The sequence below is a fragment of the Gigantopelta aegis genome, chromosome 15 (genome assembly GCF_016097555.1).
Source record: "Gigantopelta aegis isolate Gae_Host chromosome 15, Gae_host_genome, whole genome shotgun sequence".
In the NCBI taxonomy this organism is placed as follows: domain Eukaryota; kingdom Metazoa; phylum Mollusca; class Gastropoda; order Neomphalida; family Peltospiridae; genus Gigantopelta; species Gigantopelta aegis.
In genome coordinates, this window is record NC_054713.1 from 31,473,641 (window position 1) to 31,487,727 (window position 14,087).

The window sequence follows — 14,087 nt, forward strand, 5'->3', positions numbered from 1 at the left end:
TTGTGAAGCACTGGCTGGAACGAGAAATAGCTCAATGTGCCCATCAAAAGGGATCGATTCTAGACTGACCGCTCATCACCAAGCACTTTATCATTGGGCTACATCTCTCCCCCTATACCTATAGAAGTAATGAATTTAACATCATGACAAAAAATAAAAAATCCATTTTCTTAATTACAAGAAACATTATAATTATAGATTGTATCAAAAAACCTCTTGCATATTTGTAAATACAGTGACACCTCTCAAAACCAGACCCTCTGTAAACCGGAATTCCCTCAAAACTGGACGTTTTTTATGGTCCCTTTTTAAATATCAGTATATGACTTAACCTCTCTAAACCAGATACCTCTTAAAACTGGTCTTAAAGGTAGGGTCAACTCAAACAAGAGCCTTATGTGTTGGAAAGATGCATACCCGGACCACCAACACATACTGACACTTTAGCAAATGAAAAACGCGTAATTTTAGAGTTAATAAAAAAACATGATTATTCCTGCTAACTGGGGGCAGCCATTTTGTTTCGTTTTTGTGACGTCCGGTGGGATAGCTTGGGGCGAAGTGACATCAGCTCCTGACCATCTCCTGTATGTACAGTGCAAACAAAAGCAGTAATTTTCGACAAGGCAATTTTGATCAATCTGACTTGTAAAACAGCATAAATGACGTAATAATATAATAAACTATTTAACTAAATATATTTCAAGTTGCATTAACGGAACAAAATGGGGTTATAGTATTTTTCTCTGTTAAATAATCCAAAGGAAAAATGTACACTATTAGGCCTATTGATATACTACGTTGGAGAAAAAACGACAACCCACGATACCCAAGTGATAATTTTCTTTTCTTTGGGACTACATAATTGTCAGTTCTGTGGTTTTAGATGGAAAAGTCTACTTAATCAATAGTTTTACAGAACTATTTACAGTCATAAACCATGTCATTACCATTTTAGGGGCGACAGGTAATATTCCACAATACCAGTATGTATTTTTGTGTCTAGACAGCGTCAATTAATTGGCTCGTCTGGTTACCAATCAAATACACACCTGCCAATCAGGAATCACAGGTAGAAGCAACTAACAGCATAGACCAATTAACTAAGAAAACAGTCTGTGTATCATTTCAGGACGTAGGTTAATGCATGGACAAAACATTGTTAATTATTTTGACTTGTTGTGTAGCCACTTTGACAATGGGGTTTTATTTTGTATTGAAAAATAATATATATAATGCTGGATATATTTATTGCTGGCTTACTGGGATGTGTATTATTACAGAACATTGCAATGTATGACTATTTATCATCCCGCAAAAACCAGATAGATTGTGTTTCTCTAGTTCTTAGGCTCATTCCTGACGTTACGCGTTAAGTATTACGTAACCACCAGCTCGCTAGAGGGCGTACTCACTGAGATGGTACAAAATGGCTGCGCCCATTATATATAATAGCCGTCACATTTAACCATTTTATTAATTAACTATATGATTATACTTGTTGATATTAAGCAGTAATGTGCATTATATATCGTTGAATATGCATACCAGGCCAAATGCCTTAATTGTCCCTTCCTTTAAGGGTGTCCGGTTTAGAGGGTTTTCACTTTACTAACATACCACTCCAACATCTGAGTTTTTTTTTAGGAGCTATACAGGCAACAAAAAGTTTGTTTTGTTTAATGATACCACTAGAGCACATTGATTAATCAATCAGTGGCTACTGGATATCAAACATTTGGTAATTCTGACTCGTAGTCATCAAAGGAAACCATCTACATTTTTCCTAATGCAGCAAAGGATATTTTATATGCACTTTCTCACAGACAGGATAGTACATACCACGGCATTTGACCAGATGTTGTGCACTTATTGAAACAGAAAAAATAACCAAATCAGTTGAATGGATCTGCCAAGGTGGTTCGATCCTGTGACGCAAGCACCTCAAGCGAGCACTCAACTCCCGCACATTCAGCCAACAAACAATATATATGTTACATAATTAAGGCATCACAGAACCAACCTTGGTGGTGTCATGGTTAAGCCATCGGATATAAGGCTGGTAGGTACAGAGTTCACAGGTTGGTACCGGCTCCCACCCAGAGCGAGTTTTAACGACTCAGTGGGTAGGTGTAAGACCACTACACCTTCTTCCCTCTCACTAACCACTAAACACTAATAACAACTAACCCACTGTGCTGGACAGACAACACAGATAGCTGAGGTGTATGCCCAGGACAGCATGCTTGAACCGTAATTGGATAATAAACACAAAAATAAGTTGAAATGAAATGGTATCCCAGAAGTATACACTCTACACAGAGCTAAATGTTAGGAATTGCAATTATGCTTTACAATTATTTACTGGATACCTCTTAAACCCAGACATTTTACTTGGTCATGAGGATGTCCTGTTTAAACAGTGTTCGAGATTAACGGAATCCCGATATCCCGGGGATACCAGAATTTAATTTTGGATACCAGACTTCAAGAACCCAGTATCTCACCGGGATGCCATATAATACTAAATTCTCAGGTGGGATACCAGATTTTGAAATGTTAGTATCCAAATGGGATACTGGCCAAATTTTTTAATCTCGAACACTGTTAAAGGGTTTTTATTCCTAAATATGACAGATTTTAGAGGCTACACCAGGGCTCACCCTGGATCAAAAATACCTGTAGCCAAAATATTAGCCAAATGGAATTTTTATTAGCAATATTGAAAATGATTTAGCCAAATTTGTTTTACGCAGTACTGTATAGAGTATTTATATATGAATATGAAAATGTATCTTTTTCAGCTAATTGTGTACAAACTGGAATAAATAGGAATAACAAAACCTTAATGGGGGTAGGGGCAGTTAATATATTACTTCGATTTTTTACAAACATACAGAAATATGGGGGTGGGTGGATGTTTATGGATGGTGTTTTTTCTTTCTTCCTTTTTTCCCAAATAGAAATTTGAGAGCTTTTTTTTTTTTATATATAGAACTCGTTATTTCTTTAAATAGCAATCTTTATGTTAGTTTGAATAACTTTTTTTTTTTTTTTTTTAAGTGACCCATCAATTCCCCACCCCAAACGATTTCATAATTTGTGCCATGTTGTTGCTGTTGATTTCAGCGTCGTGTTAAATGCTTGTTGTGATTTCTGCTTACAAAATATCTCAGCTGAAAATGCCGACTTCACCACAGTATACTCCATTTATTAAAAAAAAAAAACCCCAAAACCCAACAACAAATCCTTTAATAAAATTAAAATTTAGGGTCTTTTTAAAATCCAGCTAACTTATTAAATGTCACCTCACAGTCTTACAAATTTATATCTAAAATGATCTAACAAATATGATTAGGGCCTACTGTAAACTAATTTTATTCAGTGTACATTTAACTGCAATTTGTATAATGTCCGGCGATCGCGATCTGCATGCGTGCTCTCGACCATGGGTACGAAACTAACAAAGACAAAGGAATAAACAAAAACTGCAGTTAGGTGTCAGCGGGTGTCAGCTGACTCTGAAGCGTGACGTATATTCGCACCGAGAGCTGTCCTCAGTTCAGCCAACGAACGTTCTTCCTAACGTTCGCAAACTATTTGATTGGTGTTCGTCGTGTCCATTTGGTTTAACGTGAAGCGCACAAACCAGTCTAACGAACATTTTGTTTTCGCTCGGTCTGGCTGAACTCAGACCTTGAGATGGCCTGCATGTCTTTTGGCCCTGAACTGGCATGTGTATTCAAATTTACACGCATTGTCGGTCTGTTTTTATTACTTTGGTTCAAAGATTTTACAAATTAAAAATAACAAGTTACATATCTTCCAGACATTGCTGTCATAAAAATGTTGAATGCATGCCGTTAAAATTAATAACCGTGATTATTAAAATAAGCAAACATAAGGCCTACGCTGTAGGCCTATTCTGCATGACACCGTTTCTCGTTACCGGTTGCGAGATCGCTATTACGCTAATTGAATATTTGGTAGTATTATTATGTTTGAGGTGTCGGATAGATTATGTATCCGTTTGTTCACATCAGAAGACAGAAAATGGCTTAGCCAAAATTTTAGCCACTTGCAAATTTTATTAGCCATTTTTTGTAAAAATTAGCCAATGGCTAATTTGGCTACCGACAGCGCGAGCCCTGCTACACATGTATGCAACAAACAATATATATATTATATACAGTAAAATTCCTCTAAACCGGACACCCTCAGGACCAAGTAAAAAGTTTGGTTTTAAGAGGTATCTGGTTTAGAGAGGTTCTCTTCTGTACAGATATTTAAAAAGGGACCATGAAAAATGTATGGTTTTGAGGGAATTCCAGTTTATAGAGGGTCCGGTTTTGAGAGGTTTTACTGTATAGTTAAGCCATCACAGAAGTGAACTCTATACATAGCTAAATGTTAGGAATTGTATACTACAATTATGCTTCACATTATTTACTGGGTTCCCAGCTGCTGAGGCACCATGTGGCGTAATTCAGCGAAATTACGCCAATTACAAAAGAATGTCCCCTAAGAAACTATGAGGTCACACATGACCCACAATCAATAAACCGATTCAGTTGTTGTGTAAATGGCAAGCTGGCCCAGTGTTAATGAGGTCAGTCAGTTTGGTAATCGCGTTAATTATAAAGAGTTTCAAACGTGGCAAATGGACTGTGAAAGCTGAATTAATTTTCTATTTTTAATGTTCACACCCACTGACTTATAATAGAACATACTGGCTTCATTGGGGGTAGGCGTGAGACGTAGCCCAGTGGCAAAGCTCTCGCTTGATGCGCGGTTGGTTTGGGATCGATCCCCGTCAGTGGGCCCAATATAGGCTATTTCTCATTCCAGCCAGTACACTATGTGCACTGGTATATATACTAACCTGCCTGTGGGATGGTGCATATAAAAGAACCCTTGCTGCTAATCGAAAAGAGTAGCCCATGAAGTGGTGACAGCGGGTTTCCTCTCTCAATATACGTGGTCCTTAACCATATGTTTGACGCTATAGCCAGCTTGAAGAAATAAACCACTGTACTTTTTATTAATTAGTTGCATGACTACAAATTTTTTTTTAAGGGCTGTTCAAAAAATGAAAGGGGATAGAAATTAGTATATATTTTTTTACATTCACCATCATCAAAATGAAACTTTTTTTTAACACACAGTTGAAAAATTACATGGTAGACCAACCAGGCAGATAGAAGGGGACAGGGGGTATCCCCTTAACTCTGAAGATGATACATTTGCCCCCCCCCCCCCCCCCCGATGGAGGTCAAATTAATATACATCCAATACCTACCCAACCCACCCCCACCAATTGTTGTCATCTTTCAATATCTGGGGGCAAAACATGGCCCAATGGTAAAGTGCTCGCTTAATACATGATCGGTCTAGGATCGATCCTCATCTCTGAGACCATTGGGCTATTTCTCATTTAGCCAGTGCACCATGATTGGTATATCAATGGCCATGGTATGTGCTACCCTGTCTGTGGGATGGTGCATATAAAAGATCCCTTGCTACTAATGAAAAAATGCCCCTGCCCACTACCAACCCCGGTCGGGCTGCTGATGCTACACGCAAACGCAGGCAGACCATCTTTCCATCCAGCCCAAACCCTTTTCCTGTCCTGGATGGAGGAGCCAGCTTAGGCCAGCACCTGTGCCTATGACAAGTAAAAAGGAAGGAAATGTTTTATTTAATGACGCACATTTTAATTACGGTTATATGGCGTCAGGCATATGGTTAAGGACCACACAGATATTGAGAGGAAACCCGCTGTCGCAACTTCATGGGCTACTCTTTCAGATTAGTAGCAAGGGATCTTTCATATGCACCATCCCACAGACAGGATAGCACATACCACGGCCTTTGATATACCAGTCGTGGTGCACTGGCTGTGACGAGAAATAGCTCAATGAGCCCATCAACGGGGATCGATCCCAGACCGACTGCACATCGAGCGATCGCTTTACCACTGGGCTATGTCTCTCCCCCCCCCCCCCCCCCCCCCCCCCCCATTTAGAGAGGTTAAGTTCTGTTCTATTTTTTTAAAAGGGACTCTTTAAAACGTCCGGTTTTGAGGGAATTCCAGTTTACAGAGGGTCCAGTCTTGAGAGGTTTTACCGTATCAGGTTTTCTCTCTAAGACTATATGGTAAATTACAAAATGTTTGACATCCAATAGCCAATGATTAATAAATCAATGTGCTCTAGTGGTGTCATTAAACAAAACAAACTTCTTCTTTATCTCTCACTAACCATTAACTCACTATCATGGACAGAGCCAAATACATGTACATGTAGTTGAGGTGAGACATAACAGCTTGAAGAAACAAACCAGTGTGGTATTTTTAGTAAGTGGTTGAATGACAATAACAAAAACAAAAAAAAACATTGTCAGGGATGTTCCAAGATTGGAAGGGGTCAAAAGGCTTCTTTCTTTTTCTTTACTTTCACCACAATCTAAACAAAATTTTATATTATTATGAGAAGATAGAAAATAGCACAGCCAAAATTTTAGCCAAATATCATTAACCATTTTTTGTAAACATTAGCCAATGGCTAATTTGGCTACTGACAGCGCGAGTCTTGAATATATAGGGGATAATTTATATTGATGGGAGAAATTTTCCCACCTCTGAAGATGATATACTGGCCCCTCAGTCCCATTTGGAAGTTAAATGAATATACAATTGACACTTCCCCACCCCCCCCCCCCCCCCCCACACACACACACACCAGAGGTTTGCATCTTTTAACAACAATGTATAATAATATTTACAGTGCCTCCCCTCCCCCCTTCCCCCATGATTAATTCTGGAACAGCTCTAACCTAATATATTGGCTCCTCAGCCCCATTTGGAAGTTAAATGAATACACAACAGACACTTCCCACACACACACACCAGATGTTCGCATCTTTTAACAACTATGTAAAATAATATTTACAGTGCATCAGCTCTCACCTTCATCCATGATTAATTCTGGAACAGCCCTAACGTGAAAACATTGCCAGAAACTTAATTTGCTAACTGCAATAATGCAGTTTCGTGGGTAATTTTCCCCATTACACATGCTGGTGCCCGCCCAAGGCAAAGCACTGTAAACTGAATCAAGTATTAGATGAAGACAGTTTCCCTTATTACCAGTCTTCAGAACTGGATCTGGGCAGGATCAGTCTAGGATTGATCCCTGTCAGTGGGCCCATTGGGCTATTTCTCACTCCATCCAGTGCACCACAACTGTTATATCAAAGGCTGTGGTATGTGCTATCTTGTCTGCGGGATGGTGCATATAAAAGATCCCTTGCTATTAATGGAAAAATGTAGTGGGTTTCCTCTCTAAGACTATATGTCAAAATTACCAAATGTTTGACATCCAATAGCCGATGATTAATAAATCAATGTGCTCTAGTGGTGTCGTTAAACAAAACAAAACTTTGTATAGTTTCTCTATTAAAAGTCTTCAGAACTGGATCTGGGCAGAACGTAGCCCAGTGGTAAAGCATTCGCTTGATGTGTGGTCGGTCTAGGATCCATCCCCGTTGGTGGACCCATTGGGATATTTCTCGTTCTAGCCAGTGATCCACAACTGGTGTAACAAAGGCTGTGGTATGTACTACCCTGTCTGTGGGATGGTGCATATAAAAGATCCCTTACTGCTAATTGAAAAATAATAGCCCATGAAGTGGCAACAGCGGGTTTCCTCTCTCAATATCTGATGTCTGATGCCATATAACCGTAAATAAAATGTGTTGAGTGCACCATCAAATGAACCATTTCCTTCAGAATTGGATCTGTAGTGTACATGTACTTCTACAGAATTTGAAAGGGCCTGTTATGGACAGAACTCTGGTGAAGGCGTACTTGAACAGTTCTCTGATGGAAGCATGCCAAAAATTACACACACACACACACACACACACTCATCAAATTTGAAAAAACCGAAAACAATAATAAAAAATTATTGGTTTATGTGTCGTCCATAAAAGGGAATTTAATCCAGTTTACTGAGGGGCGAGACATAGCCCAGTGGAAAAGCGCTCGCTCAATGTCTGTGTGGTCCTTAACCATATGTCTGACGCCATATAACTGTAAATACAATGTGTTGAGTGCGTTGTTAAATAAAACATTTCCTTCCTCCCATTTTACTGCACATGCAATATTGTGCAGTGTATGGAACAAGCTAGTGATTATGTTTATTTTCTCCAATTGTAGACGTAAAAGGACTTCTGTGAAAACAAAAATAAAATGTTAATGTTTGTTTTGCTTAATGATACCACAGAGCACATTGATTTATTAATCATCGGTTATTGCATGTCAAACATTTGGTAATTCTGACATTTAGTTGAAACCCACTACATTTTTTTTTCATTAGCAGCAAGAGATCTTTTATATGCACCATCATACAGACAGGATAGCATATACCATGGTCTTTTGATATACCAGTCGTTGTGCACTGGCTGGAATGAGAAATATCCCAATGGGTCCACCAACGGGGATCGATCCTAGACCAACCAGGTGAGTGCTATACCACTGGGCTACATATCGCTCCTTTGTAAAAACATTAATTTAAGGTGAGCTATGACTCTCACTCCCAATCACATTAGCCCTGGTGGGGGAGGAAGGGGAGGTTGGTAGGAAAGGTTGGGTTTCTCACTCCCAATCACATTAGCCCTAGTGGGGGAGGAAGGGGAGGTTGGTAGGAAAGGTTGGGTTTCTCACTCCCAATCACATTAGCCCTAGTGGGGGAGGAAGGGGAGGTTGGTAGGAAAGGTTGGGTTTCTCACACATTAGCCCCCAATCACATTAGCCCTAGTGGGGGAGGAAGGGGAGGTTGGTAGGAAAGGTTGGGTTTTTCTCACTCCCAATCACATTAGCCCTAGTGGGGGAGGAAGGGGAGGTTGGTAGGAAAGGTTGGGTTTCTCACTCCCAATCACATTAGCCCTAGTGGGGGAGGAAGGGGAGGTTGGTAGGAAAGGTTGGGTTTCTCACTCCCAATCACATTAGCCCTAGTGGGGGAGGAAGGGGAGGTTGGTAGGAAAGGTTGGGTTTCTCACTCCCAATCACATTAGCCCTAGTGGGGGAGGAAGGGGAGGTTGGTAGGAAAGGTTGGGTTTCTCACTCCCAATCACATTAGCCCTAGTGGGGGAGGAAGGGGAGGTTGGTAGGAAAGGTTGGGTTTCTCACTCCCAATCACATTAGCCCTAGTGGGGGAGGAAGGGGAGGTTGGTAGGAAAGGTTGGGTTTCTCACTCCCAATCACATTAGCCCTAGTGGGGGAGGAAGGGGAGGTTGGTAGGAAAGGTTGGGTTTCTCACTCCCAATCACATTAGCCCTAGTGGGGGAGGAAGGGGAGGTTGGTAGGAAAGGTTGGGTTTCTCACTCCCAAACACTCCTCTGAGACTAGGGGGCAGGACATAGCCCAGTAATAAAGCACACTCCTGATATGCAGTCGGTTTGGGATCGATCCCTGTCAGTGGGTCCATTGGGCTATTTCTCATTCCAGTGGTAAAGTGCTCGCTTGGTTCGCGGTCGGTCTGGGATCGATCCCCATTGGTGGACCCATTGGGATATTTCTCGCTCCAGCCAGTGCACCACAACTGGTACATCAAAGGCCGTGGTATGTGCTATCCTGTCTATGGGATGGTGCATATAAAACATCCCTTGCTGCTAATTGGAAAGATTAGCCTGTGAAGTGGTGACAGCGGGTTTCCTTCCTCAGTATCTTTGCGGTCCTTAACCATATGTCCGACGCCATATAACCGTAAATAAAAACAATGTATTAAGTGTGTTGTTAAAAAACCAATTTTCTTCATTTATTTCTCATTCCAGCCAGTGCACCACGACTATAGTAAAGGTCAAGGTATGTGTTATCCTAGGTTGATGCATATAAAAGATCCTTTGCTACTAATGAAAAAAATGTAGCAGGTTTCCTCTTTAAGACTATATGACAAAATGTTAATGATTAAAAATCAATGTGCTCTAGTGGTGTTGTTAAACAAAACAAACACTGAGACTAGTTCAAGGAGAGTAAGTTTTAGCTCTCCTTATCACGTAGATATATATAGTATCCATATGGTAATATTTTAAATGGCTCCCCATAAACTAAGTTAGGAGAGCAATTAATAACTCGCCTAAAACATTTTCATTTTGAGGTCTGATATGTTGAAAAAAACAAAATATGAGATGGAAACTAAAGCATGTACTAATAACCACTGCAATAAAGAAAATGTTGGAAAGAACACTGAATATAGTCCACATCAAAAAACGTGCCTTAGGGAATTAAATACTCCAAAACATTGCCAGTTGCCATGGGCAACTGCAGGAGTTGCATGTAGGCTTGTGTTGTCAAAAAAACAGAAGAGTCATTGTCTCAAATTTCAAAAGAATATTTGGTTTTCGTTTTGTTTTAAATTCCACATAAAGAAATGTGCCATGGGGAATTAAAAACTCCATAGCATTGCCAGTTGCCCTGGGCAACTGCAGGAGTTGCATGTAGGCTTGTGTTGTCAAAAAAACCAAGAGTCTTTGTCTCAAATTTCAAAAGAATCTTTAGGTTTGTTTTTTTAAAAACATCATGACATTGCCGCTTTAAATTATTTATGGTACATACCAGCTGATCTTCGTCCACGATTTTCACCTTGTCCTCATCTTTTCGTTTGGACGTGGATCCGTAATCCTCCAGAGGCATAGTAGTGCCGTTAATCTTTCTATTCTCCATCTCGGCTCATCACACACATAGCCGCAGTATGGTCCAATTGGCTGTTAAAAAACAAAAAACAAATTAAAAAATAAAAAACAAACAATTCGAACATACCACATTTTGCAGAGTACAAAACAGACCCGTTTTTTACACATTTTACGGGACCAATTTACATAAAACACGCACCATTTTATAAGCCGCACATTATTTTGGTAATGGGCCGAATTTACACAGCCTGTTTATGTCTTACACGCATGTAACTACACACATTTACAGTGCTTAAACACCAATATAATTAAAATTAGCTCCACTATTACATGTGGATCTAACACTAGCCAGTTGGAGCTCATGTCCACCAATCAAAACCTTACTTGCAGAATCCTGCCAGTGATTTAAAAATAATTTGAAAACATTCCGAATTATTCTGAGGGTATATGACATGTTTCGTGTGAATTACAAATGCCTTAAAACATGTTTTATTTTATAAAATAAATAATTTGTAATGTAAAACTGAAGACTGATTTAGTTGGGTTTTTTTATAAATAAATAAATAATTTTTAATGTAAAATTGAAGACTGATCACCAACCCCGTACGTATAGGTATGGTTCGCTGTACTGCGGCCACTAAAATAGACTCGCCCGATATTTTTAGAATTTGTATGCTCCCAAATAACGTTATAAAAGGCGAAGTGTGATTGGTCAATATTTAAATTATTATTTACAGACGAAATGTTACCTGAACATTGGGGACTACGCAGTGTTGTTAGTTTTAAATCACTGGCAGGATTCTGCAAGTAAGGTTTTGATTGGTGGACATGAGCTCCAACTGGCTGGTGTTAGATCTACATGTAATAGTGGAGCTAATTTTAATTAGATTGCTTAAACACCTGCGTTTAAGAAAAACAGGCTTCGTAAATTTTGCCCAATATATCTTGCCTGTCACAAACTAATTAAATAAATCTTTTTCTGGGAATTCTGCCCACGCAGGACTTTATATGCATTACCGGTGTATGTACTGGTATCAAAAAAAAGATAAAGATTAAGAATAGGATAGTGATGGGATTTTTTTTTTTTTTTTTTTTTTTTTTTTATCCTACTGCCCTCTTTCCTTTCCTTTCAATTCCATCTCGTTTCTTCCTGATCTGGCATCTCCTCCTATCTTTCAACTTCTTCTGCTGTCCACCTCCACATCCAGTCCTTGTCTCTCCAACTGCAACAGGTGCTTGTCTCTTGTGGCTATCTGTGCCACACACCTGCCATTCCCAAACAGCTTTTTAGCTGTGGGCTTAGTCTGACCACTTCGGGGAGTGTTCAGTAGTTACTTCTGGCATTGTTAAGAGGCACTTGTAACCAATAGTGATAGTGATAGTGATGTTGCAATGATCAATTATACAAATCCATGAACGATTGAGTGGAGAAATGTTAAATGTAATTGTTCTCCAGTTTAATTAGTTTGTGTGTTCTGTTTAACAACACTACTAGAGCACAATGATTCATCAATCATCGGTTATTGGATGTGAAACATTTGGTAATTTTGACATATAGTCTTAAAAAGGAAATCCGCTACATTTTTCAATTAGTAGCAAGGATAGCAAATACCACAGCCTTATATATACTTAACTCCAAAAGAAACGCGAATACGTAGATTGGAGGTTTTGAGTGCACTCATTGAAATACGTCCCAAAGTTCTTAAAATAATCGTTTCTATGAAAAACTTAAACAATTCGTAAAGATGAGATTTCATGTTATTGACATGTTAAAAATCGAGGTCGCATTGTCATTTGAAATGTCAAGGCCATGGCGCTTCTTCAATGGCGTCACATGCCACTCAAACATGTCCACTAATAGCGGGTGTGTCCGCCATTGCTGGCCATGACCGCCGCACACCTACCCATGGAGAGGAAGAGGTTCCTGATGAAGGCCCTGGGCACGTTGTTGTAGGTGTCCACGACGGCCTGGCGGAGCTGCTGCTGTGTCACCACGGGAGCAGGGCGTTGGTTCATCATGCGCTGAACCTCGTCCCACAAGTGCTCGATGGGGTTCAGATCCGGGCTTAAAGCTGGCCAGTCCATTGTGATGATGTTGTGCTGTGCCAGGAATGCCTGGGTGGCCCGTGCCGTGTGTGGCCTGGCGTTGTTGTGCTGGTAAACCATCTGACGGTGACCCGCGAAAAAAGGCACCACCACAGGCGTGAGCACTTCGTCGATGTAGCGCTGTGCTGTGACGCCCCTGCCGCGTCCTCGGCCGTTGTTGTCGAAGATGACAGGTTGTACACGACGTCCCCAGGATATGGCACCCCACAGCATGACGGAAGGCCCTCCCCAACGGTCCCTCTCCATAACACACGCATCTGTGAAGCGCTCACCTCGACGCCTCCACACCCTCATACGACCGTCGGCCCTATCTAAGCAGTAGCGGCTTTCGTCGGAGAAGACGATGTTCTGCCACTGTCGGTTCCGCCACGGTCGATGCAGAACAGCCCAGTTGTGTCGTGCAAGGCGGTGTCGCTGTGTGAGACGTTGTCCAATGTACGGTCGACGACAGTTCAGATGGATGGCGATCAGACGACGTCGTACCGTGGTGTAGGAAACGGGGCGGTTGTGGGTTCCCACTGTCTGCCGGGCTGTTGTGGTGGCTGGTACGAACCGATCACGCATGTGAGTTCGGACGATGTAACGGTCCTGGCGCTGTGACGTCACTCTGGGACGGCCGCTACGTGGACGGTCGACGACGTTGTTGTTCTGTAGAAATCGGTCTATGAGACGGTAGATTGTCGAGACATGGACACCGAAAGCACGTGCAACCTGCCTGGCATCCATTCCGGCCTCCAAATTCCCCAAAGCTCTATGTCTGGAATCAGCGTTAAGTCGTGGCATCCTTGTATCGCTACTCGTAAAATGAGTTGAACATTGCTGTCTGGCGTTTCTTTTATACCCAGGCCTGGTAGTGTTTCACGTGCAATTCGCATCTTTCATGATCCACCCGTTTTGCATTCCAGATCGATTTTGGTCGTCAATTTCAGCACGTGCGTGACGTCACACTGTACTCGTTTTTTTCATGCGTTATGTGGAATTGGATACGCTGACAAGATGGCTATTGGTCAACTTAATCGATTTGTACATAGTTTATTCAAATGTGGGTTTTTTAATATTTTAAAATTTTCGCGTTTCTTTTGGAGTTAAGTATATATACCAGCTGTGGTGCATTGACTGGAATAAGAAAAAGCCCAATGCACTTTTTTTGCTGTGGACTACATGTATATTAGAAGTTGTTTTCAAGGCATGATTTTTTTGCTGTGGACATTTTGTGAAAAGACAAGGAATATCTGTTCAACGACATCTCAGTACCAGGGCTCGAAATTAAGAATTTGTTACCTACACAT

At 40.8% G+C, this 14,087-nt stretch overlaps 1 protein-coding gene across 1 annotated transcript in view; it reads right to left on the bottom strand.

The window, feature by feature from the left end:
* Window positions 1-14,087, bottom strand: part of LOC121390152 (anoctamin-7-like) — a 139,274-nt gene that overhangs the window by 98,402 nt on the left and 26,785 nt on the right. The window contains exon 2 of the mRNA XM_041521898.1: window positions 10,616-10,764. Within this exon, the coding sequence (XP_041377832.1) occupies window positions 10,616-10,723 (108 nt within the window). The 5' untranslated portion in view covers window positions 10,724-10,764. The remainder of the gene's footprint in view (window positions 1-10,615; window positions 10,765-14,087) is intronic.